Here is a 27,228-nt window from a genome sequence, read left to right as displayed (position 1 = left end):
TGCTTATTTACTGTTCTATTTTGATAATACTTTACGTGCATGTTCCAGGTGCGATATACCAACATTCTGTAAGACCGAATTTCTATTCAAGACTGTAGTTTTCTCACCGACCACCAGTGTCCCTTGTACAAGGGACACTGAGTTTCACATTTTTTTTTTTCATAAAATCATTTATTTTCCCTGTAGGATGATAAAACTAACAGAGAATATGCGTTATTATAGTGCTAATAATACCCGATAATTTCAGTAGCCTGTCTTAATTAGTGTATTTTTGGCAAATATTTTTACGATCGGCACCCCTCCAAACTGGAGTCACTACCGAGAGATTCAGTTCGGCAGCGAACGCAATGTTTACATTCTGCTCACCCACCCGGTAAAGAAGGGGTTAATTGGGATTGTGTGCATTATTTGATGCTTTTCCAAGCATTTAATCACTGTACTCAACCGATTATGGACGTGAAGATTTCAAGAAAATTTTACTACACTGCATTTATTTCATATACAGGCAGCCCGCGGTTAATGGTGCAATCACTTGGCGGCGAATTGGTTTTTACGGCTGTCGTCAAAAATATTAATTTAAAAAAATTAAGGTACTTTTAGGTATTTTTCGGCACAATTTTTGGTTAACAGCGCCGTTATGTCTAACGAGTACATACATTGTAGAAAAACCGTTCTAACCTTAAAGGTTATGCAAATTATATTAACAAATTTTATTGCCCCTGACGCTGTTCTATGCCAAAAATATAGAGTTAAATAAGTGCAAATTCAGCTTTGGATGTGTCGATTCATAAATGTTCATGCTTTTATGTTTAAAATGTGTATGAAAATGTATTACATATAGGGTATTTTTATTTTTGCACATAAATATGATATAAATATGATTTTTTCATGTTAGTTCTTGTGAACCGCCGCCTGCTGCTCTTCCGAAAATATCGAGTACAAAAAAGTGCAAATTTAGCGATCGATGTGTTGATTTTATAAATGTTCATTCTTTTATGTTTAAAATGTGTATGAAAATATAATACATATAGGGTATTTTTATTTTTGTATATAAATATGATACAAAGGCAGCTTTTGTAACTGCCCTCTACATTATCAGAGGATGTTTTTTCATATTCGTTCTTGTCCGCTGCTGCTTGCCGCTCTTCCAAAATATAGTTCAAAAAGTGCAAATTTAGCGATCGATGTGTCAATTTTATAAATGTTCATGCTTTTATGTTTAAAATGTGTATGAAAATGTATTAAATATAGGGCATTTTTATTTTTGTACATATGATACAAATTATGGCAGCTTTTGTAAGTGCCCTCCGCATATATTTTTTCATGTTCGTTCTTGTCCGCCGCCGTTCCGAAAAATGCATTACAAAGACTTCATGTGGTTATATTTTATTAATTTGGGAGCTAATTATAACTCATTTTGTTAATGAAACTTCAGCTTTTTGTTATAAGTTTTCATGCTTTTATGTTTAAAATGTGTATGAAAAATGTATTACAGGGTATTTTTTTTTTTTGTACATAAATATGATACAGTGGCCGTACACATGTCCATTAGAAGTCTTTGTAACAGCCCTTCAAATGATGAAGGCAAAAGGTTGTTCAGTAGCGCCCGAATAATAATATTTCAATTTATACCATCAAATCACGATTTATAACAAATTATATTTACAAATTGTTGCATAATTGATTTTAAAAGGCAAAACTCGTGTATACATTCAATTTTGCAACACTGCAATTTATTTGTTTTGTCATGGGATAGAAGTACAAAATATAACTGCAACTCTGTAAATTTTTTGCTTTGTTACGCAAGCAAAAAATTGAAGTACGACCGTATGAGCTTGAGATCTCACTGATACGTAGATGGCATAGTGACGAAAATTACGATGAGCACTGAAGAAAGAGTAAATATACATCTTTTCCATAAATCTTTTAAAAAGTTATACATTACTTCACTGTAACCAATAATATTGTATGTACTATTCTAATATTATTGTATTATAAAATTACTACAGTAAATCCAAGCCAGTATTCCGTGGAGCGGCCAATGCTTTGGTTTGGAAATCAGCTGATGGCGAATATGAGTTTGTTTTGCCACACTTAACGCAATTCTAGGCGAATTTCCTTGCTTTTTGTTAGCAAAAAGGAATATCTAGATATTTGACTTATGAGACGTTATTTTTCCTTATAGTACGTGTTTTTAGGAGGAAATATTACTTGAATATGTCTCATTGTGACTGTGAACTAATTTTTTTGTTCGTTAACAGATTACTTTGGCGGCACGTTTATTGAGTAAAACAATACATGATTCCGTTCACGGTTTTCTTTTATTTCAAAGTAATACGAACTTCACGTTATTTATCTTTTATTGGCGTGAAACAGTAAAAGTGTTCTCTCAAGCACAGTAGTTTTGATTAAAATGATTTTATCTCAATTTTATCTACGTTTGTGTTTTCTGGCATACGTTTACTGGAGTTTTATCCTTCTTGCCGATGCATGATAATGGTCATTAGCAGCTTGAACAGTTTTCTCAGCTTCAGCTATGACTAGGTTTAAATTTAATACTATAGTATATTTCCCTATTGATCTTCAATCTATATTGATCTTTGATATACAGCGAATAAAGTTATTACATTATTTTTGATCTATAGCGAATAAAGTTATTGCATTAAGATATCTCAGTCCTATTCTACTTAACGTAGGTCCCTTGTTGGCTGAGAGGATTTCGCGCTCAGCTACCAGTCCAGTGGTCCGAAGTTCGATTCTCGGATCAGCCAACATGGAACCAGAGGAATTTATTTCTGGTGATAGAAATTCATTTCTCCATGTAATGTGGTTCGGATCCCACAATAAGCTGTAGGTCCCGTTGCTAGGTAACCAATTGGTTCCTAGCTACGTAAAAATATCTAATCCTTCGGGCCAGCCCTAGGAGAGCTGTTAATCAGCTCAGTTGTCTGGTTAAACTAAGATATACTTAACTTTTTTTCTACTTAACGTCACTTACAACTATGGTAATAGTGTACTATAGTACGATGATTGACATACAAGCTAAACGGACGTTGTTATCCAATTCGGTTGTACTTAAATAAATTGTTTCTCGTTTGGTTGTTCATGCAACAAGTATAATGTTAAAACAATACTTTCGTCATTCTCTTTTGCTGTTTTTGAACTTATGTAACTAGAAGATGGGATAAAGTTAGGCTATTGTAATTGGATCTCTCATAAAATCCGATAATTATAAGAAGAATTATCGTAACTTGAATGAATACTACAGCTACCTGTACACTGTATAAAACCTTACTATATCTTTACACTCTCTCGACACCCAAAGGATTAAAGGTAGGCCTTTCTTCACTTTACAGTATTTATAATATTATAATGTATGGTAATTTGCTACAGTAAATTCTATAGTACTATACGTACAGCATAAATAGCATTTTACTTATTGCGCTACTGCAGGATTACAGTGCCGTTTGACTGGTCTAGGGCGCTGTTAACTGGTCTAATATTCCAAAAGGTGTGCGGCGGCCGTAGACTTTAAAACTGCTTAGCATCGGCGGCCAGGAACGGAACCCCTGCTGCTAACCTAGAGCCGCCTGTAGTTCATTTCTTTTCTGATATTTAAGTTACTTGACACAACTTATACTATTTTTATGAGGCCAACACACAAGTAATGGACATTGCAAGTCATGAACTACCAAGAAAAGAATTCTTCCTGAAGAAGCTGAACTTTTAATGAAATTTCTGTTTGTATCTTTAGAATTTGTGTATCCTTCTAAAGGGGGATGTTTCTTCACATGAACGTTCTTCTGAAGATAACCGAATGGCAAAGAATACTGTTCAAAGAGCAAGTCCTTTATCTCTCAATGTTTCCTCGCCTTAGATTTTCAAAGTCAAATAGCTCAAACATGAAGGCTGTCCAATGAATAAAATTTGAATTTCAAAGACTAAATTGCTGGATTCTTCTAGCGTACCTTGCAGCATGTCAAGACTTTTATTAACTTCTTCCCAAAAGTTTTCTTGTTCTGGATCTTCCTCCATTTCTTGTTCAGCTTCATCTCTTTCCCCATGTTTACATTCCTGTTTCTCAACTTTGGTACTATTCTCGTCATCTGTTTCTTCCCCGCTCGAAATCGGTTCCTAAGAAGATATGAAAAAGAAGGAAAAGTTAAACTACCATGATAAAAGTAGAATGATCTTATCTTAAATTTATAGGAAATAACAAATCATACTCACTTTGTATTTTTCTATTTTCAAGTTGACTTCTACCACAACTGCCATAACAACAATTATGAACCAGTGTAATTAATATAAAAAAAGGGATCTCAATATGGAGAAGACAAAGTTATACAACAGTTGCTTACCTCAGCTGGGTGTGCATCCCGATAGTTAGCAAGATGATCAAAAGATCTACAATGGCGCTGAACTGCTCTCGAGCCTAATGAAGTGTCAGCACGAATGACTTTGGAACATAAACTGCAGAAATAAACTTCAATACGATTCACATACTCGGTTCCTGAAATTGAAATGGTTTTCTTTCTTTTATCTATTTATTTTTTTACAAGCAGATAGATGGACGGATGAAACTTGTGAAGATATAGCCCTATGAAAGGATGAAACTTTCAAAGATATAGCCCTAACATTTTGAATTAAAAGTGACAAATGGTGAGATGACAAGATATATATAGATGAACACTGTAAACCATCATTTTACCAAACTTTCAATAGTTACACTATTACTCATTTCATTAAGTCATTCACCACACACTCTTGGTTTTGTAGAAAATAAATTATGAACATGAATTAGGAAAATAGGAATATAAACATTAGCAAATTAAAAATAAAAAGTTCAAACATAATTAATTAAGTTCAAACATATAATTAATTAAGTTCAAACATATAATTAATTATCTCTTTTTACAAATCTTCACCTTTTAATAAAAGAGATAAATACAGGAATGTCTGCAGCACCTCCAAAAACTTCAGACAAGGACTTTCCATGAAGATAGAATCTCTACTGCTGTTAGCGAAAGAAAACTGGGTCCACATTTTGTAGATCATGGAGCATTTTTTCTTTTACAGCCTTATAAGAATTTTAAATTAAACTACACTGAGTAATGATTCATGATTCTCTCAGTACAAAAAATTTTTGACACATACCAACTGGTTCATTTTCTTCGACCTCTTCATCATCTAATTGTTCTTTGTCCCAATCAGCTTCTGTCGACAATTCATCATCATCTATCATGCCCCTTCTGAATCTGGATCCTGAAGATTGCTTCCCTTTTTTTCCTTCAGCTTCCTTTGCAGCCTCCTCTCCATCTAATCCCCCAGTTATTTCTTCATGTTCTGATCCAACATCATCTGTTTGAAGTAAACCTTATGAACTTTCTTTGCATCTAAAACGGTATTATTTTATTGAAATAGTAAACATGAAAAACACAAAATCTGTGGTTTGCCATTTAAAATGATCAAAACACTAACAGTATTCCCCTACCCCATTCATGTATCTGACAAAACAGTCACATCTATAATTCATAAAAACACTGACAGTATTCCCTTACCGCATCCATGATTCTGACAAAACAGTCACTTCTATAATTCATAAAAACACTAACAGTATTCCCCTACCCCATCCATGTTTCTGACAAAACAGTCACATCTATAATTCATAAAAACACATAGTATTCCCCTACCCCATCCATGTTTCTGACAAAAGTCACATCTATAATTCATAAAAACACTAACAGTATTCCCCTACCCCATCAATGTTTCTGACAAAACAGTCACATCTATAATTCATAAAAACACTAACAGTATTCCCCTACCCCATCCATGTTTCTGACAAAACAGTCACATCTATAATTCATAAAAACACTAACAGTATTCCCCTACCCCATCCATGTTTCTGACAAAACAGCCACATCTATAATTCATAAAAAAGTTGAAGCCATTAATCTACAACTTGATCTTCCTTAGTTTTAAAAATTGTTATTGATATGGGAAGTAATTTAGTTTTAAAAATTGTTATTGATATGGGAAGTAATATGTAAAATCTCTACTTTACAGAAATATATACCTAACATATATATAAATAAAACCAGCATTAACAATAAAACAAAATACTTCTACTATTCTCACTTCAATCTGATTCATGCATTACGCCCATCAAACAGACAAAAGTCAACATAGCTGGTCATGTGACTGGACGTTATTACTGAGTGGTATCTTAACTGAAATTTACATGCATGTTTAGGAGCTGAATTAATAGTCAAGTAGTAATGGACTAATTATGTATTGTAAACCTGTTAATTCTTTAAATAACAGCACAGCAAATGAAGATAACAACATACTCCTATAATTTCCTAGTTTTCTCTCTCCAAATTCCGAGCTCATTACTAATAATGTCAAATTAAACCTTTAGAAGATATTTCACTGCAGCAGAATATTAACCCAAGAGGGCTCCCAAGGGAAATCAGCCAGCAGAGAGAGCCAAGTAATAGGCAAAGGTGGTAAATAAATAAATATGCAGGAATAGAAAATAAAACTAACACCTGAATTCAGGAGACACCAGCAGAAGGCAGGAATAAGTTTATTTATTGCTTAAACCTTGAGGTCAGAAGATTCTACAACTGCACTAGATAAACTATTCCACACTATTTCACTTTAGCATTACACAACTTCATGCAAATTTGAAGAGAAGATATTGAGAGTCCTGGTCACATTTACCATGACCCCTTTGTTAAGGATTAAAATACTTACCATCTTCTCCTACAGAATCCAACGTCAAGAAATTCGCTAAATCAAGATCATCCTCTTCCTCTTCTTGATCCTGCTCATCAGTGGGATCATGACCACCCATCCTTTCAATGGTTGCTGTTCTTACCTGATAAAAAAACAAAAATAAAAAAATAAAACAATGACATACATATTCATCTAACATACGCCTTAGCAGATGCAAATAAACTGACACATCCTTATCATCTAAATTAACTACACTATTAACCCTTAAACGCCAAAGCGGTAAAAATCGAAAACTCCCCCGAATGCCGGAGCCGGTTTTGAGTGAGCGCGGAAGCGGAAAAAATAATTTTTTCAAAAAATCACAGCGCGCTGAGTTTTGAAGATTAAGAGTTCATTTTTGGCTCCGTTTTTTGTCATTGCCTGAAGTTTAGTATGCAATCATCAGAAATGAAAAATAATATCATTATCATATGTAAATAATGGGATATATGGTAGAAAAAAAAAAAAATCATACATAATTGAATTAAAATCACGCTGTGCAAAAAACGGTAAAAGCTAACGAGTTTCTTTTTTGTTTCGTTGTATTGTACACTAAATTGCAATCATTTTGATATATAATACATTGTAAAACGATAAAAGCAACACAGAGAAAATATTATCACAAAATGATGTACGAATTCGTAACGCGCGGACGTAAAAAAATGTTTTTTTCAAAAATTCACCGTAAATCTAAATATTGTTCTAGAGACTTCCAATTTGTTTCAAAATGAATAAAAATGATTGAATATTATGATACTGTAAGAGTTTTAGCTTACAATTGCATTTTTCGACCATTTCAGTAGAGTCAAAGTTGACCGAACATGGTTTTTTTTCTATTTATCGTGATTTATATGCAAATATTTCGAAAATGAGAAAAGCTACAACCTTCAAATATTTTTCCTTTTATCTTACATGAAATTGCACACATTTTCATATATAAAACTCTATGAAATGCCTAATATGAAACGGAGCAAATTTTCTGAGAATTCGAAGTACGCAATTCGGAGATTTATGGCGGAGAATCCGAGCGCGGAGGGAAGGAAAGTTTTTTTCATAAATTCACCATAAATCAAAATATTGTGCTAGAGACTTCCAATTTGTTGCAAAATGAAGGTAAATGATTGAATATTACTAAAACATAAAAAATTGCTTTTTTCGACCATTTTGGTAGAGTCAAAGTTGACCGAACGTGGTTTTTTTTTTATTTATCGTGATTTATATGCAAATATTTCAAAAATGAAAAAAGCTACAACCTTCAATTATTTTTCGTTGTATTCTACATTAAATTGCGCACATTTTCATATATAAAACTTTATGTAACGGCTAATTTAAAATGGTGCAAACATTACCACAATCGCACGTATGATTTTTTCGGAAGAGTTACCGCGCGGACGTAAGGAAAATGGAATTTTTATTCTAAAATTAATATTAATAATACTTACCTGTATAATTTATCTAGCCCTAAATCCCCAAAAACCGCACCAAAATTTACCACATTGGCAACCCTGTTACCTCCTATTCTGTCCGCCAGTTGGCAACACTGTCGTTGACAGATACGAAAACCTTCCCTCAAATCAGTTGTGATAGGCAGATCGTGGGGTAGGATGGGTGGGACTAGATAAATTATACAGGTAAGTATTATTAATATTAATTTTAGAATAAAAATTCCATATTAATAAACATTACCTTAATATAATTTATCTAGCCCGATTAACCACATTGAAAAGGAGGGGGGAATCTGAATACAATTTCCCCTTCGGACAGAATAGGAGAAAACAAACAAAGAAATATATATCATAGGCAGTCAAAACTCAACCCAAGGTCAAAGATACTAACAACTCAAAGTCTCCTACCATAATGCCACCAACTGCGGTAGCACAGGACAAGGAGTAAGTGCACAGTCAGTCCGTCTGTACTAAAGTCAGGTGACCGACCAGGTGACCAGTCAGACGAATTGCGGACAGCAAGGCTGCACCCTGAAGACTATCAAGCACTATTCTTTCCCTAAAGGATGAGTGTCTGGACTGTCTGGGCGATTCAAAGCTAAGCAAACCTTGGGGGTGTATCAACGCAACCCGAAGTCGCCAGCAACGAATCGGCTCATGAGCAACTCCTAACTCGAGCTTTCTGGTGCCAAGAGAAAGGAGCGTGGAGCAAAAAGGCGATTCAGTCCCGAAGGACGAATGCCTGACAGTCCAACCTGGTCTCATGTTACACGATCATCGGGGGTGTATCAACGCAACCGACTTCGTTAACAAGAAACTCAGGGCTACTAAATGTCGCCTGATCTCCACGAGTGTCTGACTCTGAGAAGACAGGAGAGACAAAAAGTAGATGGTGAGCGAGTCACCAGATGACAGCAGACGATCCATCGACTAATTCCCTGTCCAGGACAGTGGAAGAAGCAGGAGTCGTCAGGACAAGCGAACCAGTGGCTAGTCCTAGGTCAGCATCGACTCTGGGAGAAGCGTAGTCGCCAGTGCCGACAACCCAGTGGCTGGAACCATTTCACACTGAAAATGGAAGCAGCATGAGTTGCCAAGCAGTCAGTCCTTGTCATCAAAAACACCTAAATACCAAACTGCCTAATTCCCATTATAACTACGTCAAAAACTGCCATGGGTTATAATACAAAAACAAAAAATATATACAAAAAAAAAAAAAAAAAAAAAAAAATTAATGAATAATATACAGGTAGCAACCAAACGTAAAACAGGAAGACTACCTAATTCTCCTGTCTGACGACCTGTCCTGCCATCACCAACGGGCCCAAAGAACGAAGGTCGCCTAGAACTAGAGAAATATCCCTCAAGTAAAAAGAGGCAAAAACAGAATTAGAACGCCAAGTCGCCGCCTCAAGCACCTTGGCGACTGAGACATTCTTCATAAAAGCTACTGATGTAGCAACTGCTCTAATACTGTGTGCTCTCGGCGTCTGGTCTTCCCAGCAGCCGAACCACCAGTTTTAACGATCAGATCTCTGAGAAAAAAGGATACACCATTCTTTGAAATAGGTCTCTTGACATTTCGGGGTGAAACAAACAGATGACGGGGACGACCCTGAATGTCCTTCGTGCGGCGTAAATAACATGAGAGCGCCCTAACAGGGCAAAGAACTAATTCCTCATTTAAATTACCAACAAAGTCGACCAGCGACTTCAGTACGAAAGACCTGGGAATGGGATTATCAGACGATTCAGTCTTTGCGACAAATTCAGGAAGGTATGACAAAATCATGTCTTGTCCAGATCTGGCAACCAGAAAAGAGAGTGCTTGCAGTTCACCCACCCTCTTGGCTGTAGCCAGTGAGACAAGGAAGAGTGTCTTAGAAGAGAGGTCCCTAAATTTGGCAGAATTCAGAGGCTCAAACGGAGGGAACCTTAAGGCTTGAAGGACTTTGTTAACGTCCCATGTCGGAGGCGAACACTGCGGCCTGGGTCGAGATAGGGAAAAAGATCGAAGTAAATCTCTAATGACATAAGATGAAGAGATCTCAGGAAGCCTTACCTTAAAAACATAGGAAAGCATAGACCTATAACCCTTAATGCACGAAGGTGACAGGGCCCTGTCAAGATGTAAATGAACTAAAAACTCCGCTACTTTCGGTAAGGAAGGTCTAGAAATTGAATGTCCTTGAGACTTACACCAACGTCTGTAAACCGACCATTTAGCCTGATAATTTACTCTGGTTGATTGTCGCCTGGCAAGAGCCAACTGTCGTGCCACTCTGGAGGAGAACCCTTCGTGCTTGGAGAACCTCCTGACAGTCTCCAGGCATGAAGATGAAGCATGTGGAGCCTCTGATGGAACCGATGAAAATGGGGTTGTTTGAGAAGATCTGGTCTCTCTGGCAGGCGAATGGGGGGTTCCACCAGTGCTTCCAGAAGGTCGGGAAACCACTCCTTCTGTGGCCAGAAGGGGGCGATCAAGGTGAGATCCAGACGCTTGGTTGCCCTCACTTTGTTGAGGACTGACCTCACCAGAGAGAACGGAGGAAAAGCATAGGCTTGAAGTCCCTCCCAGTCCTGCAAAAGAGAGTCTGTCCCGGCACTCTGAGGAGTCTGGTAAGGGGCGAAGAATATCTGGCACCGAAAATTCAGTGGGGTGGCAAACAGATCGACTGTGACAGGCCATTTCTTCCTGAGGCTGTCGAAGACTTCCTGGCAAAGTGTCCACTCCGACCCTTGAACTTCGTTCGGTCTCGACAAGGCGTCTGCTAAGACGTTGTGATGGCCCAGGATAAACTGAGGGACCAACGTAATCCCCCTGTCTTCTGCCCAACACAGGATTGATCGGGCTTCTTGAGTGAGAAGATCCGACTGTGTGCCGCCTTGGTTTCTCAAGTACGAGACTGCTGTGGTGTTGTCGACAAAGATCGCGACAACCGACTCCAACAGTTGTTCCTGAAATGAAAGAAGGCCTAGGCACACTGCCCTCAGTTCCCTCCAATTTATTGACATGCTCCTCTCCTCCTCTAACCAAAGGCCCGAAGCGGCTTCGGAGCCCAGGTGTGCGCCCCAACCTTGATCCGAGGCGTCTGACCAAAACATTAGGTCCGGAGGAACCGAAAGAAGAGATGTCCCTGACTTGAGGCGGTGAACTTGCATCCACCAACGGAGATCCTTCCGACATTGTGGAGAAGAGGCGACTATCGTGTCCTCGGACACGAAATCCCATGACTGGCGAAGTGTCGACTGAAGGGACCTCATTCTGAGACGACCTCCGGGAACCAGTTGGATGAGGGATGACAAATGGCCCAGGAGAGACCTCCAAAGAGAAACTGGCTGCATTACGGAGGACAAAAATTCTTCGATCAGACTCAGAAGCTTGTCTATCCGTTTCTGAGCGGGAGAAGCCCTCAAAATCTGGGAATTCAAAACAATCCCCAGATAAGTCATGATCTGGCAAGGGATTAGATTGGACTTGTCGAAGTTGACACGAATGCCCAACTCGACACAAAGAGACAGAACTATCTCCCTCGACCGGAGACATTTCTCTAGAGATTCGGCCTGGACTAGCCAATCGTCCAGATACCGAAGCATCCTTACATTTAACTGATGCAGAATAGCTGAAACAGGAGCCATCACCCGAGAAAAGACCTGTGGAGCAGTGGCGAGGCCGAAACAAAGGGTCTTGAACTGGAAAACTCCCGAGTCCGTGAAAAACCGAAGGTAAGGTCTGCTTCTTGGATGGATGGGGATTTGCAGATAAGCATCCTGCAGATCGATGGAAATCATCCAGTCCCCCCTCCTGACGGATGAAAGAACAGTCTGGACCGTCTCCATCCTGAACTTGGACTTTAGAATGAACTTGTTCAAAACCGAAAGATCTATGATGGGGCGCCAGGCACCCGAGGCCTTTAGAACTACAAACATCCGAGAGTAAAACCCGGGAGAAGGAGGAGCTCGCTCTATGGCATCCTTCTCCAAGAGGGCCGAAAGCTCCTTCTCCAAGGCTTGACCCCTGATTGAGTGAGGGGAATAACTGCTGAACTCGAGAGGACGATTGGAAAGTGGAGGTCTGGAAACAAAAGGGATCTCGTAACCTTCCTTCAGGACCTCCACCACCCAAGCATCCACCGCTCTCCCCTGCCAAGCTGACCAATGGCGGGAGAGACAAGCTCCTACTGCGGTCTCCAGGCGAGGTGATGACTCCTACTTCCGAAAATTCTTACGCAGAGACAAGGAAGAAGAAGAAGAAGAAGGTCCTCCTGGAGGTTGAGCTCTTTCTCTGCCCTTGGAGCCACGCCAAGAACCTCTCCCGCGTTTCAAAGGGTGAGCACCAGAGGATGAAGAAGAAGCACCAGCAACCTGAGATGTACTCTGGAAAAAAGAGCCAGAAGGAGGTTGTTGGGCTGGAGCAGGAGGTACAGATCTGGTCCTAAACTTACGCTTACTCCTTGAAGGAATGGGAGGAGGACCAGAGGAAAAAGCTCTTGATAAGGCCCAGAGAGCTTGGGAAGAGGCATCACCTTGATGTTCCTTCAAAACCTCAGAAAGCACAGAAATGTCGAAAAGGAAATCGCCAAAAGGAGAAGAGGACAACAGACGGGTTCTCTGAATCTCCGATACAGAGGAGGGTAACTGCGACAAATACAGGTTACGCCTTAGAGAAACAAGAAAGGCCTGCATTGAAGCAGCAAGCTCGTTCTGATGTACAGAAGCGATTGAAATGGATGAGCAGAATTTCTCAAAAAGAGGAGCATCAGGAGGAACAAACCCGGAGTCCTTGATATACATTAAAAGCCCTCCGAGGACCCACATATTGAAGGATTGAGCTTCTTGTAAGGAGCTCATAACAGCCTCCATAGCAATAAAATCTTCAATTGAGACAGAGACCGAAGCCTTAGAAGGCAAGGGTTGACTTGAAAGTCGGACAAAATCAGGATTTGGCTTGGGGGGTCGAGAGAATGAAGAATCATCCGCCACCTGGTAAACTCCTCTCCGGTGTGTAGAAGAGAAGAGAGCTTCTCTTCCCTCCCCAGAATCACCTTCGAAAAGTTTAGCGGCAACGTCCGTCCTCACTCTCGCGAACCTCTGGGCAAAGGGAAAACGTAAAAATTCCCGTGACCGGGAAGGACCGTCAAGAAAAATCCCTTCTGTAATACAACGAGGCGGAGGCTGCTTCTGCTCTTTAGGCCTCGCCTGAGGAAGAAAACTCAAAATTAAATCAAAAAGTTTCTTGAATTCTACATCATGACATCCATTCGAGGAAACATCAATATCACACGAATCCGCGTCATCATCATCATCATCGTCAGATCCTAACTTAGAAACTTCCTCTGAAGTTAAAATCCTGACGACTAGCTATCTTAGGTCTGACACTAATATCCCTCCCCCTTCTCCTAAATAAGCGCCCTTTGGCACTGTTACGGGACTAACAGGGGACACGTTGGGTAAAGATTCGTTAGGCACCTGCCCGGACCGGATCCCCCCTAGGCCTTCGCCACGACGGGGTTCACAAGCCGGGGTATCTGTCGCACCGTTACCCATGGTGCTGTCGACAGGTACCTGACGAGGAGCTGAAAATGAATCTAAAAGTGTGTTAGACATTCTAGTAAAGGCTTCTTGAAAATTCTCTGACAGATTGTTAAACTTAGCAGAAATATCTCTATCTAGACTAAGCTGTAATTTCTTAAAATTCTGTTTCCAGGTAGTTTCCATTGCCAAAATCTTCGAATCTACATCAGAACTAACTTCACTAATTACCGGTTGTACAGGGGGCAAAGCATCAATTAATTCGGAATCGGAGTCGTACGATACCGAAACCGAAGAGCCAGAATCATGAGCGCCCAAGTCAAAGAATTCGTTAGATACAGTTTTAGCAATCAATTTCTTTTTCTCCTTAACCGATCTTTTACGCTGCAAGATTGTTTGGCGTTTCATATAAGCAGTCATATCCTCGTCAGACCAGGGCTTACATACGTCACAACGAGAAGTCAAGTCACAAACCTGTCCACGACAAGAACTACAAATGTCATGGGGTTCATACTCCCTGCTACTCATCCTTGTCCCACAAACCGGGCAGTTCCTGATGTTGCTGGCAGAAGGAAGCATCGTAATTTCTTGGTAATCCATTGTAGAATTGGACAGGTCAGTAGTTCCGGGTCGCGCAAAAGTTCGTAATTTAAGATAAGAACCACAACAGAAATCAAAGTTAATTCACTATTTCGTGATGTAATGCGTGAGTGGTAATTCATATAAAGTTTCATTTAACAAATAATGATAGCTTTAAAGGCACAAAAATGTTTAAGGAAATTTATAAAGAGCGGACGTGATGTAAACAACACGGGCGCTCGTTAACAACTGATTTGAGGGAAGGTTTTCGTATCTGTCAACGACAGTGTTGCCAACTGGCGGACAGAATAGGAGGTAACAGGGTTGCCAATGTGGTAAATTTTGGTGCGGTTTTTGGGGATTTAGGGCTAGATAAATTATATTAAGGTAATGTTTATTAATATGTTATTTTTTTCATAAATAACCATAAATCGAAATATTGTGCTAGAGACTTCCAATTTGTTACAAAATGAAGGTAAATGATTGAATATTACTAGAATATAAGAGTTTTAGCTTACAATTGCATTTTTCGACCATTTCGGTTGAGTCAAAATTGACCGAAGGTTGAAAATTTGTCACTCATCATTTTTTATATGAAAATATTTCAACTGATAAAAGCTACAACCATGGGTTGTTTTTAGTTGTATTGTGCATGAAATTGCGCACATTTCCATATATAAAACTTTATGTAACGGCTAATTTTAAAATGGTGCAAACATTACCACAATCGCATGTATGATTTTTTTCGGAAGAGTTACCGCGCGGACGTAAGGAAAGTTTTTTCATAAATTCACCATAAATCGAAATATTGTGCTAGAGACTTCCAATTTGTTGCAAAATTAAGGTAAATAGTTGAATATTACTACAATACAGGCGGTCCCCGGGTTACGACGGTTCCGGCTTACGACGTTCCGAGGTTACGACGCTTTTTCTTAAATATTCAATGGAAAAATCCGCCCTGGGTTACGACGCTGACGCTTCCGACGCTCCGAGTTAACGACGCTTTTAAAAAACGCATACTATGATAAAAATCCTTTATAGTTTATCACAGTATATTAATAAAAATAAGTTTCTGGTTAGATTACAACAAAAATTTTGAGATTATGATGATTTTCGACACTTTTTATGTTGTATTTTTCTATGTTTTTTAGTGACGCCTCATATGCGGAACTAGTTTCCGAGCAAATGAATACATACTAGTTTACATATAACAGTCCAAAAGCGCAAATAATGAAAAAATCATTGCTTGTTTCCAGTAATAATAACAAAACGAAGTTTCTGGTTAGATTACAACGCAAATTCCAAGTATCCAAAGAGACACATTATCCAGTAATTTGATCAGAGAGAGAGTGAGAGAGATAGAGATTGAGAGAGAGATAGAGAGAGGAGAGAAAGAGATAGCGAGAGAGAGAGAGAGAGAGAGAGAGAGAGCGTCTTCCGACGCTCCGAGTTAAGGACAGAGAAGTGTTTGTTTCGTTAAACGGCCTCTGACTCATGCCAGTAAATGTTTTGTTGATACTAATAATATAAGCCTATTTAAAGATACGTTTACTTTAATTAGTCTATATGATACGTAAATAGTAATCAACTGTTCTTGTAGCCCTCAATATTTGGCAAAATCGAAGTATCCAAAGAGAGACATTATCCAGTACGTAATTTGATCAGAGAGAGAGAGAGAGAGAGAGAGAGAGGAGAGAGAGAGAGAGAGAGAGAGACGAGAGAGAGAGAGAGAGAGAGAGAGAGAGAGAGAGAGAGAGACGCTTTGGCAACAATGGTCTCGGGGGTTTTTATAGCTTCCTTCTGCTTGATGATCGTGGATATTGTAGAAGGATTTCGACCATACTCGTTTGCCAAATCGACGATACGAACGCCACGTTCATGCTTTGCTATAATTTCATGTTTTGCTTCCATCGAAATCATTTTCTTGGGTTTTTTCTTATCACCTGCTTTGTCTTTAGCTTTGAGACCCATGGTTAATAATAAAATAGACAAAATAACACGAAAAATAGGCGCAAATACAACGAACTAAACGACGACGTGTTAACATGCAGCACCAACAAACAAACAGACTGAACGCCATTTATCGGTCGCCTATACAACTAACACTCATCGCAAAATCGTATCTCAAATATTTCGTTGTATATCAAAGCTTGTATTTTCGCAAATTTTCTGTTGTATCTCAAAACATTCGTATATTAGGGCAATCGTATGTCAAGTTTCCAATGTAATTTGATCAGAGAGAGAGAGAGAGAGAGGAGAGAGATGAGAGAGAGAGACGAGAGAGGAGATAGATTATTGAGAGAGAGAGAGAGAGAGAGAGAGAGGCTTTGGCAACAATGGTCTCGGGGATTGACGTAACGTTTATTTTCTGAACAGATAGGACAGAGAAGTGTTCGTTTCATTAAACGGCCTCTGACTCATGGCAGGAAATGTTTTGTTGATACTAATATATAAGCCTATTTAAAGATACATTTACTTTAATTAGTCTATATGATACGTAAATAGTAATCAGCTGTTCTTGTAGCCCTCAAGATTTTGCAAAATCACTCCAGGTTGTACATAAAACTTCAAGAATGTAGTGTCACCAGAGGATTACAATAGTTTTTACCTTCAAGAACCAGCATTCTTTTATGAAAATAACTCCAGGTTGTACATAAAACTACAGGAAACAACATGTAGTGTAACCAAAGGATTACAAGTAAGGTTTTTATAACTTTTTATTAGTTTAAGACATATTTCCAAGCGTCGTTCCGGCTTACGACGATTTTCGGCTTACGACGCGTCTCAAGAACGGAACCCCCGTCGTAACCCGGGGACTGCCTGTATAAGCATTTTAGCTTACAATTGCGTTTTTCGACCATTTCGGTAGAGTCAAAGTTGACCGAAGGTTGAAATTTTGGCACTTATTGTTATTTATATGGAAATATTTCAAAACTGATAAAAGTTACAATCATGAGTATTTTTTAGTTGTATTCTAAATGAAATTGCGCACATTTTCATATATAATACTTCATGTAACGGATAATTTAAAACGGTGCAAAAATTATGTCAAAATGACGAAATAATTTTTGAGATGTGTCACTGATACTTTTTAGTGCGATAAGAAAGAAATTCGCGCTTGCGTGCCTGCGTAACGATTGTAAACAAAACAACGCCTTGATCCGTGAACTCCCAGCATCCCCCAAGGCGCGTGATTCAAAAGTTTTCGGCTGGTAGGCCTATAAGTATTTTTCCGCGAATTTTTAAAAAAACTTTTTTGAGCCGACGTATGGTACGTCCATTCGGAAATCGGGGGAGATTTTGACTCGACCTTTAATACGTCCATTTGGCGTTTAAGGGTTAATGAAGACCAAATTGCATTAAAAAAGAAAATTTACTTATGCAACTTCATAACCATGTAATCATCTGAAAACAAGAAAAAATAAAGCAGTCGGTTGGTAATGATGTAAATGCATGGGAGAATCCACATTCTTCAGCAGCTACATACAAATTAGTACTGTACCATCTGATTCCTGAGCCCCCAGAAAACAGATTTTGCTAAATTCACAAATTTACTCCTTTTGTCACCTACTAAGTTAATTGAAGGAATATCTTGCTATGAATAAATATAGGTTAATAAAGAATTGAAACTGGCAATCTATGAAGCAAAAATCTGAGAGCGCTTGGATTCCATAACAACCTGTAGGTCCTATTGGTGTCTATGAACTGGACTACCTTCTTCTGTAGTGTACTGTTGAACCTTGGATATTCTGGACACATAATCAAGATATATGTACTATCTACATATACATATAAGAGATGATACAACCTAAATTCATTCATATGACTTGGGAATGAGCCAAAACAGCTAATAACCTGGCTATCAGGGATCCAACATCAACCTTATCCTTGGTGGATTTTAGTAACGAGTTGAAGGTTCTAAGCAAATACTGGGGATGGAGAAAGAAGAACCACAAGAGATAAAGACAGAGGGGAACATTAGTGCATCATGTCTGGGGTCGTGGGAGCTGGCCATATCACAAGGAACGAAGATCTTTTTTCTTACTTTGAGGATAAGGAAAGATATCACTAGAGAAACAAGCAGACGAGAGGATAGTTGGGCAAAATGTATTCATAAGCTTGATCCACATGCAAGAAATTAATCGGCAGTGGTTGGCAGTTTGGAAAGTAGAGCTGCTACGTCCCACTAGGAATCCCTTCTCACTACAAGTCTTGAATGAGATTTACATCCTGTCCTCTACTTTAAAGACCATATTTAACACTCCTAGACCAATCTGGTGCAGTCAATGACCCTGGGGCAAGCAATGTCAACTTCTTGGGGGAGGTGTGCTTATTACAACTGGAAATGTCTGTAATTGGCTTTGCAATTCCAAGAAAGGAGGGTGGTTCAAACAAGATTACATATCACAATGACTAGGAGGGGCAGAGTGGACTTCGGCTTCAACCTTTACTGAATGAAGTATAGACGAAGATCACTCACACAACACCAGCATTGGAAACTGGTTAGCGGCTGCTCCAGTGGCATAAGCAAAGCAGGATTAATAGATGCACCCAATGAACTTTAATAACTCTCTTTCTTGCAATACAGTGGACCCCCCGTATTCGCGTTCTCCGGATTCGCGGATTTCTCTCGGGAACGTTTCCCTGCATTAATCGCGGAAAATTCTCGCATTCGCGGTATTTTTCTATGAGAAATATCCACAAATTCCTGGTTTTTGTTATCAATTTCATCATAAAATGCACTTTTTGTGATAAAACTATTTAAAAAACCAAGTATGAAAATTTTTAGTGGTTTTTCTCAAGTTTTAACTAACAAAATAGGCTGTTTTTAGTGTTTTTATAGGGGTTCCAAACATTCGCGGATTCTAACTACTCGCGGGGGGGTCTGGTACGCATCCCCCGCGAATACGGGGGGGACACTGTATACTTACAATGTGTTCTTATGTTTGTAATTCAATTTTTTTTCATGAAGAGGCCACTAGTTAGCCATCACAAATGGGAATAAATCTATTTTTATAACATGGACCCACTTTTACAAATCTCACTTAATAGTAAACGTATGGGAAAAAACTAGGTCTGAAAATGATAGGTATTCAAAACCAAATACTTGGGGAGAAAAAAAAAACATACACACACGCTAGCTTTGCGTTTAGGAAAAAAAACATTACAGAAATAGGTCTAGTGGCAAGGGGTTAACATAAGTTTGTTAGGTAATTATTTTTTATAACATTTTGTCACCGAAAATTATTTACCCTCAGGTGGCTGATTGAAGCAATGTGGTATTCATACACCATCCGACTTGGGAAAGTAACATGGCACATAGAGCATCGTGGATGAAGGTAGCATTTCTGCATCTACAAAAAGAGAAATATATTACATTGACAAGATTTCCTGAAAGATAATCCTCATTATAATATATAAGCCTAATGATCTAAATGCAAATAGTTCTTATGCCTTAAACCTTGCTACTTACCCTCACATGCAATTTTCATGTATATACTTTTACACTTATAAAAAAATTTCTTTTTAACCCTTTAACGCCGAAGAGGTATAATAAAAATTGTCTCCCGTATGGCAAGGGGGTCTCGGAGTAAGCGCCGAATTTTTTTTTTTAAATCACAGCACGCTTAGTTTTCAAGATAAGAGTTCATTTTTGGCTCCTATTTTTGTCATTGCCTGAAGTTTAGTATGCAACCAACAGAAATGAAAAAAAAAATCATTATCATATATAAATAATGTGATATATGATAGCAGGAAAACAAAATTTCATATATAATTGTATTCAAATTGCGCTGTGAGCAAAACGGTTAAAGCTAACGAGTTAATTTTTTTCCGTTGTATTGTACACTAAATTGCGATCATTTTGGTATATAAGACATTGTAAAACAATCACAGCAACACAGAGAAAATATTAACACAAAATGATGCATGAATTCATAACGCGCGGACATAAAAAAAAAAGTTGTTTTTTTTTTTTTTCAAATATACACCATAAATCTAAATATTATTTTAGAGACTTTCAATTTGTTTCAAAATGAAGATAAATGATTGAATATTACTATACTGTAAGAGTTTTAGCTTACAATTGCAGTTTTCGACCATTTCGGACGAGTTAAAGTTAACCGAATGTAGAATTTTTTTTATGTATTTTTTTTATATGCAAATATTTCAAAAATGAGAAAAGCTACAACCTACAATTATTTTTTGATGTATTCTACATGAAATTGTGCACAATTTCATGTATAAAACTCTATGAAACGCCTAATATGAAATGGAGCAAATATTACGACAATCGGACGAACAAATTTCTGATTTTTTTCGAAGTTACTGCGCGGACGTAAGGAAAGCTTTTTTTTTTTTTTTTTTTTTTTTTAATATATTTACCATAAATCGAAATATTGTGCTAGAGACTTCCAATTTGTTGCAAAATGAAGGTAAATGATTGAATATTACTAGAATATAAGAGTTTTAGCTTACAATTGCGTTTTTCGACCATTTCGGTTGAGTCAAAGTTGACCGAAGGTTGAAATTTTTGCACTTATTGTTATTTATATGAAAATATTTCAAAACTGATAAAAGCTACAACCATGGATTGTTTTTAGTTGTATTGTGCATGAAATTGCGCACATTTCCATATATAAAACTATGTAATGACTGATTTAAATGGTGCAAACATTGCGACAATAGCACAAAAAAAATTATGATTTTTTCGCGCGGACGTAAGGAAAATGTTTTTTCATAAATTCACCATAAATCGAAATATTGTGCTAGAGACTTCCAATTTGTTGCAAAATGAAGGTAAATGATTGAATATTACTAGAATATAAGAGTTTTAGCTTACAATTACATTTTTCGACCATTTCGGTAGAGTCAAAGTTGACAGAAGGTTGAAATTTTGGCACTTATCGTTTATATGAAAATATTTCAAAACTGATAAAAGCTACAATCATGAGTATTTTTTAGTTGTATTCTACATGAAATTGCACACATTTTCATATATAATACTCCATGTAATGGCTAATTTAAAATGGTGCAAAATTTATGTCAAAGTGACGAAATAATTTCCGAGATGTGTCACCGATACTTTTTAGTGCGATAAGAAAGAAATTCACGCTTGCGCGCCTGCCTAACGGTTGTAAACAAAACAACGCCTTGATCCATGAGCTCCCAGCATCCTCCAAGCACGTGATTCAAAAGTTTTCGCCTGGTAGGCCTATAAGTATTTTTCCACGAATTTTTAAAAAAACTTTTTTTTATCGACATACCATACGTCCAATCAGCACCCGACAGACAATTTATGTCGACGTTTAATACGTCCAATCGGCGTTAAAGGGTTAATATCTATAAATGACTTCATTAAACAATAATAACAATAATAATAATAACACCAATAATATGTAATAATAATAATAATAATAATAACAATAACATTAATAATAATAATAATAATAATAGTGAACATCTATTCCTGCGCTCACATCAAGAAAAAATGTCTGCAATGGACAATTACTCAAGTGACTCACCCGATGCAACTTGCTATTATTGTGCAGATCAATTCCTTCCCCAGTATTTCCTCCGAGGCATTTGAAAGCCAACTTGCAAGTGTTGCAGAATCTGTATGAAAATACCACAGCTGTTATCTCACAAGCTCCAATATTATACTTAATGAAAATAATTCCAAACTCTTAAAAAAAAAAAAAAAAAAAAAAAAAAAAAAGTTATCCATTATAAATTTAAATGAATTACCTAAAACCCTTCAGTTACAAATATAAATCACTTGATAGTCATCTTAGTCAAGGCTAAAAATGTACAGTACAATCAACACCCCGTATTTGCAGGGGACACGACCCACCACCACCTGAGAAAAGCTAAAATCCTCGAATAATTAAAACCGGCCTCCCTCTAAAAATGCTTATAACTGCCTATCTTGAAAGTTCAAAAAATGTTATTGTTATAATACAATTAAGTTTGTTCATACTTACCTGGCAGATTTATATATAGCTGTATTTTCTGAAGTCCAACAGAATTTCAAAACTCGCGGCACACACAGTGGGCGGCCAGGTGGTAGTACCCATTCCGCCGCTGGGAGGCGGATATCAGGAACCATTCCCATTTTCTATTCATATTTTCTGGTGCCACTGTCTCCTGAGGGGAGGTGGGTGGGCACTTAATTATATATATCTGCCAGGTAAGTATGAACAAACTTAATTGTATTATAACAATAACATTTTGTTCATGAAACTTACCTGTCAGATATATATACAGCTGAATCCCACCTTCGGATGGCGGGAAGAGACAGAATAGGATTTTAGGAAACAAAATTAAGTAGATGATATACATCTTGATTCCTCACCTGTTAGCATAGCTGACTTCGTGATTACTGTCACCTAAGCCTGCTTCTGCTTAACCAGAGTTGCCAGCAAGGTAGAGACCTGTAGTGCTGGTGCGCTCCGGATGATCTGACAACGGGGGCGTGCCCACAACGTGACTAGACCATCGTACCATACATATGAGGGCTATGAAGCAACTGACCAGCTAGATAAAAAACCCCGTGAAAGCTAAACTAATGAATGGAAGATCTCCACTAAAGATCTAACCATCAACCAAAACACAAAAAATTAAAAACTAAACCTAACTTATAACTAGGGGATTGGAAAAGAGCCACCTCCAGCCCCCAAAACTGTGTCTGCAGAAATGTATGGTCCTACAGAACAACAGTTCTCGTATATCGTTCATCGTTCTCACATCTCTTAAATAGTGTGAGGCGAATACTGAATTGCTCCTCCAAAAGGTGGCATCAAGAATATCCTTGATTGACATATTCTTTTGGAAGGCAAGCAAGGTTGCGACAGCTCTGACTTCGTGAGCGTTCACTCGCAGGAGGCTCAAATCAGTCTTCTGGCAAGATGAATGAGCCTCTTTAATAATGTCCCTCAGAAAGAAAGCCAAAGCATTCTTTGATAACGGTAAATAAGGTCTCCTCACTGAGCACCACAAATTACCTGAGGGACCTCTTACCTCCTTCGTTCTTTGTACATAAAATTTGAGAGCCCTGACAGGGCACAGGACTCTCTCTGGTTCTTGGCCCACCAAGTTCGTCATTCCCTTTATTTCGAAGCTCTTGGGCCAAGGGTTAGACGGGTTCTCATTTTTGGCCAAGAAAGTGGGACTCAAAGAGCAGACAGCGTTATCACCTTTGAAGCCCACCTGTTCACTAATAGCTTGAATTTCACTAACTCTCTTCGCCGTCGCCAGAGCAGTTAGGAAAAGAGCCTTTCTCGTCAAGTTCCTAAGAGACGCTGCGTGGAGAGGCTCGAAAGGACTTGACATCAGATGTCTTAGAACAACATCTAAGTTCCAGGAAGGAGGCCTCATCTGAGGTATCTTTGATGTTTCAAACGATCTCAAGAGATCGTGAAGATCTCTGTTGTCAGCAAGATCTAGGCCTCTGTGCCGAAAGACTGCTGACAGCATACTTCTATATCCCTTGATGGTTGGGACTGCTAACTTCTGCACATTCCTCAAGTATAGCAGAAAGTTGGCTATTTGGCTCACAGAGGTCGTGGAAGAGGAAATTCCCTCCCTTCTACACCATGCCCTGAAGGAAGCCCACTTAGACTGGTAAACTGTTCGCGATGAAGCCCTCCTTGCGTTGGCGATCGCTTTCGAAGCTGTTTTAGAAAAACCTCTCGCTCTGGCCAACTTTTCAATAGTCTGAACGCAGTCAGACACAGAGCGGAGAAGTTTTAGTGATACCTTTCGAAGTGGGGCTGTTTGAGTAGATCTTTCCTCCAGGGCAACGTCCTTGGGAAGTCTACAAGGAAGGACATTACCTCCGTGAACCAATCTCTTGCAGGCCACATCGGGGCGATCAGGTCAACCTCGTCCCCTCTGACGCCGCAAACTTCCTCATGACTTCCCCCATGATCTTGAACGGCGGGAAGGCATACAGGTCCAGAGCAGTGCGTCTATAGCGATCGCTCCTGGATCCAAAACAGGGGAGCAATACAGAGGAAGCCTCTTTGTCCTCGACGTCGTAAATAGGTCGACCAGAGGAAGTCCCCATAACTTCCACAGCTCTCGACAAACGTCCTGATGCAGAGTCCATTCTGTCGGCAGGAGCTGATCCTGTCGACTGAGAAGGTCTGCTCTGACGTTCTGGACTCCTGCGATGAATCTCGTAAGGATCTTCACTCGCCTTGCACTTGCCCACAGCAGAATCTCCCTCGCTAGGTAAAACAGAGGTCGGGAGTGTGTTCCTCCCTGATTCTTTAAGTACACCAGGGCTGTGGTGTTGTCCGAGTTGACCTGGACAACTTTGCATGCAACCTTCTCTTTGAAGAACTGTAGCGCTAGGAAAACCGCCGCTAGTTCCTTTATATTTATGTGCCAGGACACCTGTTCCCCCCTCCAGGTGCCTGACACTTCCTCCCATCCTAGTGTTGCTCCCCAACCCGAAATGGACGCGTCTGAAAACAACACTAGGTCGGGGCTCTGAAGTTTTAGAGATAAACCCTCTCGAAATTTTTGTGGATCGAGCCACCATCTTAAATGGTTTTTTACCGACTCGGAGATCTTCAAGGTCGCATCTAGATCTTCCTTGACCCTCCATTCCTCTGCAAGGAAAAACTGGAGAGGCCTGAGGTGCAGTCTCCCCAGGGAAACAAACTTTTCCAGCGAGGAAATGGTCCCCAGCAGACTCATCCATTCCCTCGCCGAGCAAGTTTCCTTCGCCAGGAAGGCTGAAACTTTCTCTAAGCCTTGCAGCTGTCGTTCCTGGGACGGAAACGCCCGAAAAGCCACTGAATCCATCTGAATCCCCAGATACACGATGGACTGTGTCGGGGTCAGATGCGACTTTTCGAGGTTGACCAGAAGTCCCAGGGACTTCGCCAAGGCTAACGTGAACTGAAGGTCCTTCAGACACCTCTCCTCTGAAGACGCTCTGATGAGCCAATCGTCGAGATAAAGAGATACTCTTATTCCTGAAGAATGCAACCATCTCGCTACATTCTTCATTAGAACTGTAAACACCATCGGAGCCGTGCTTAAACCGAAACAAAGGGCTCTGAATTGCCAGACTTTGCCTCTTAAAACAAACCTTAGATACTTTCTTGATAGAGGGTGGATCGGAACGTGAAAGTATGCGTCCTGCAGGTCCAAGGACACCATCCAGTCGCCCGGTCTCAAGGCTCCTAGAACTGACTGAGGCATTTCCATCTTGAACTTTATCTTTTCTATAAAAAGATTCAGCCTGCTTACGTCTAGGACTGGACGCCAACCCGTCGACTGCTTTGGTACCAGGAAAAGCCTGTTGTAAAATCCTGGTGACCCCAGGTCTATGACCTGCTCCACCGCTCTTTTTTCGACCATTTGATCTAGAAGGTCGAAAAGTATCTGCTGTTTCTCCCCTTGATACGAAGGAGAAAGATCTCTGGGTGTTGTGCATAGAGGAGGAGGTACCAAAAAGGGGATCTTGTACCCCTGTTCCACTATCTTGAGGGACCAAAAGTCTGTATCTCTCTCTCTCCATGCTCCCGCAAAGTGTTTCAGTCTGGCTCCGACTGGTGTCTGAAGGACATAGCTCTCATTTCTTAGTTTTTGGTTTCAATGGAGCTCTTCCTCTTGAAAGGCCTCTCCCTCGAGGAGCTGCTCTCGAGGGAGGAGCCCCACGAAAGAGTTTCAGCTTCTTTGGAACTCGTCCAAAAGAAGACGTAGTAGGAACTGCTGGACGTCTGGAGGACTGGGCTAAGAGGTCCTGAGTAGCTTTTTCTTGCAAGCTAACCGCCAGGTCCTTCACCAAAGTCTGGGGGAAGAGATGGTTCGAAAGAGGCGCAAAGAGAAGTTCTGCTCTTTGAGCCGGAGTAACCGACTTCGCTGTAAAATTACAAAACAGCGCTCTCTTCTTTAAAAGAGCCGTACTGAAGTGCGAAGCCAACTCTTCCAAACCATCTCTGACGGCCTTGTCCATGCATGTTAATACACTGGACAGCTCCCCCAGACTAATAGAGTCCGGACTCCTAGATTGAATATCTAGGACTCCCAAGCACCAGTCCAAAAAGTTGAAGACTTCTCGAGTCCACAAAAGTCCTTTCATGTGATGGTCGATCTCCGTAGGAGTCCATGAAATCTTAGCTGACGAAAAAAGGGAACTCCTCTGAGCGTCGACCAGACTAGCAAAATCCCCTTGTGCTGACGACGGGATCCTCACACCTACTTCCTCTTTGGTCTCGTACCAAACACCCCCTTTACCACTGAGTCTCGAGGGAGGAAGGGCGAAAGTAGGCTTACCCTGCTCTTTCCTTCGTTCCATCCAATCCTGGAACTTCTTAAAAGCCCTCTTGGTGGACAGCGAAGTCTTCATCTCAACGAACTCTGGGGTTTTACAAGACTTCGATGAGGAAAACTGAGAGGGTGGAGACCGAGGAGCTGCAGGCTGAAATTTGTCTCCAAAAGACGAGCGTAAAAGCCGCACAAGCACTTTATAGTTCAAAACGGACGAAACAGACGGCTGATCCTCCTCAACCGAGTCCGCAGGACTACTCAATTCTCCTTCCTCCCTAAGAGGAATTGGAGACTGTACATCAGGAGAGGGCGTACGACCAACGGGTCTGATCTTCAAAAGAGATCTCTGCGGTTTGGATGAAGAAGCTTCTTCTTTCCGACCGACCTCCTGTCGATCCTTACCGCGTGAAGCAAGATGATCGTCTTGAAAGCGCTGAGCGTCCTGAGAGGCGACTTGAACTGCCTTAACTCGCCGAGTCTCTTGCACAACAGCCTGGCGAGCTTCTACCGAAGCGTCCTTGAAAGAGCCTAGAGAAGCGTCCTTACGCTTCTTCATCAAAGCTTCCTTACTAGCGCGTCCAGAACCCCTAGCTCTCAAAGCGTCCTGCTG

General features: G+C 39.7%; 1 protein-coding gene across 2 annotated transcripts in view; it reads right to left on the bottom strand.

Annotated features, from left to right (window-relative positions):
• Positions 1–27,228, bottom strand: part of LOC135201758 (uncharacterized) — a 127,215-nt gene that overhangs the window by 32,078 nt on the left and 67,909 nt on the right. For both annotated transcript variants that reach the window (XM_064230996.1, XM_064230997.1), the window contains 6 exons: positions 21,857–21,947; positions 19,586–19,687; positions 6,757–6,880; positions 5,155–5,358; positions 4,359–4,510; positions 3,969–4,134 (listed from right to left, as the gene is read on the bottom strand). In XM_064230996.1, the coding sequence (XP_064087066.1) occupies positions 3,969–4,134; positions 4,359–4,510; positions 5,155–5,358; positions 6,757–6,880; positions 19,586–19,687; positions 21,857–21,947 (839 nt within the window). The remainder of the gene's footprint in view (positions 1–3,968; positions 4,135–4,358; positions 4,511–5,154; positions 5,359–6,756; positions 6,881–19,585; positions 19,688–21,856; positions 21,948–27,228) is intronic.

The sequence above is a fragment of the Macrobrachium nipponense genome, chromosome 28, assembly GCF_015104395.2.
Source record: "Macrobrachium nipponense isolate FS-2020 chromosome 28, ASM1510439v2, whole genome shotgun sequence".
Lineage (NCBI taxonomy): Eukaryota > Metazoa > Arthropoda > Malacostraca > Decapoda > Palaemonidae > Macrobrachium > Macrobrachium nipponense.
Note: the sequence above shows the minus strand (reverse complement) of the source record. Positions and strands in the feature narration are given on the sequence as shown.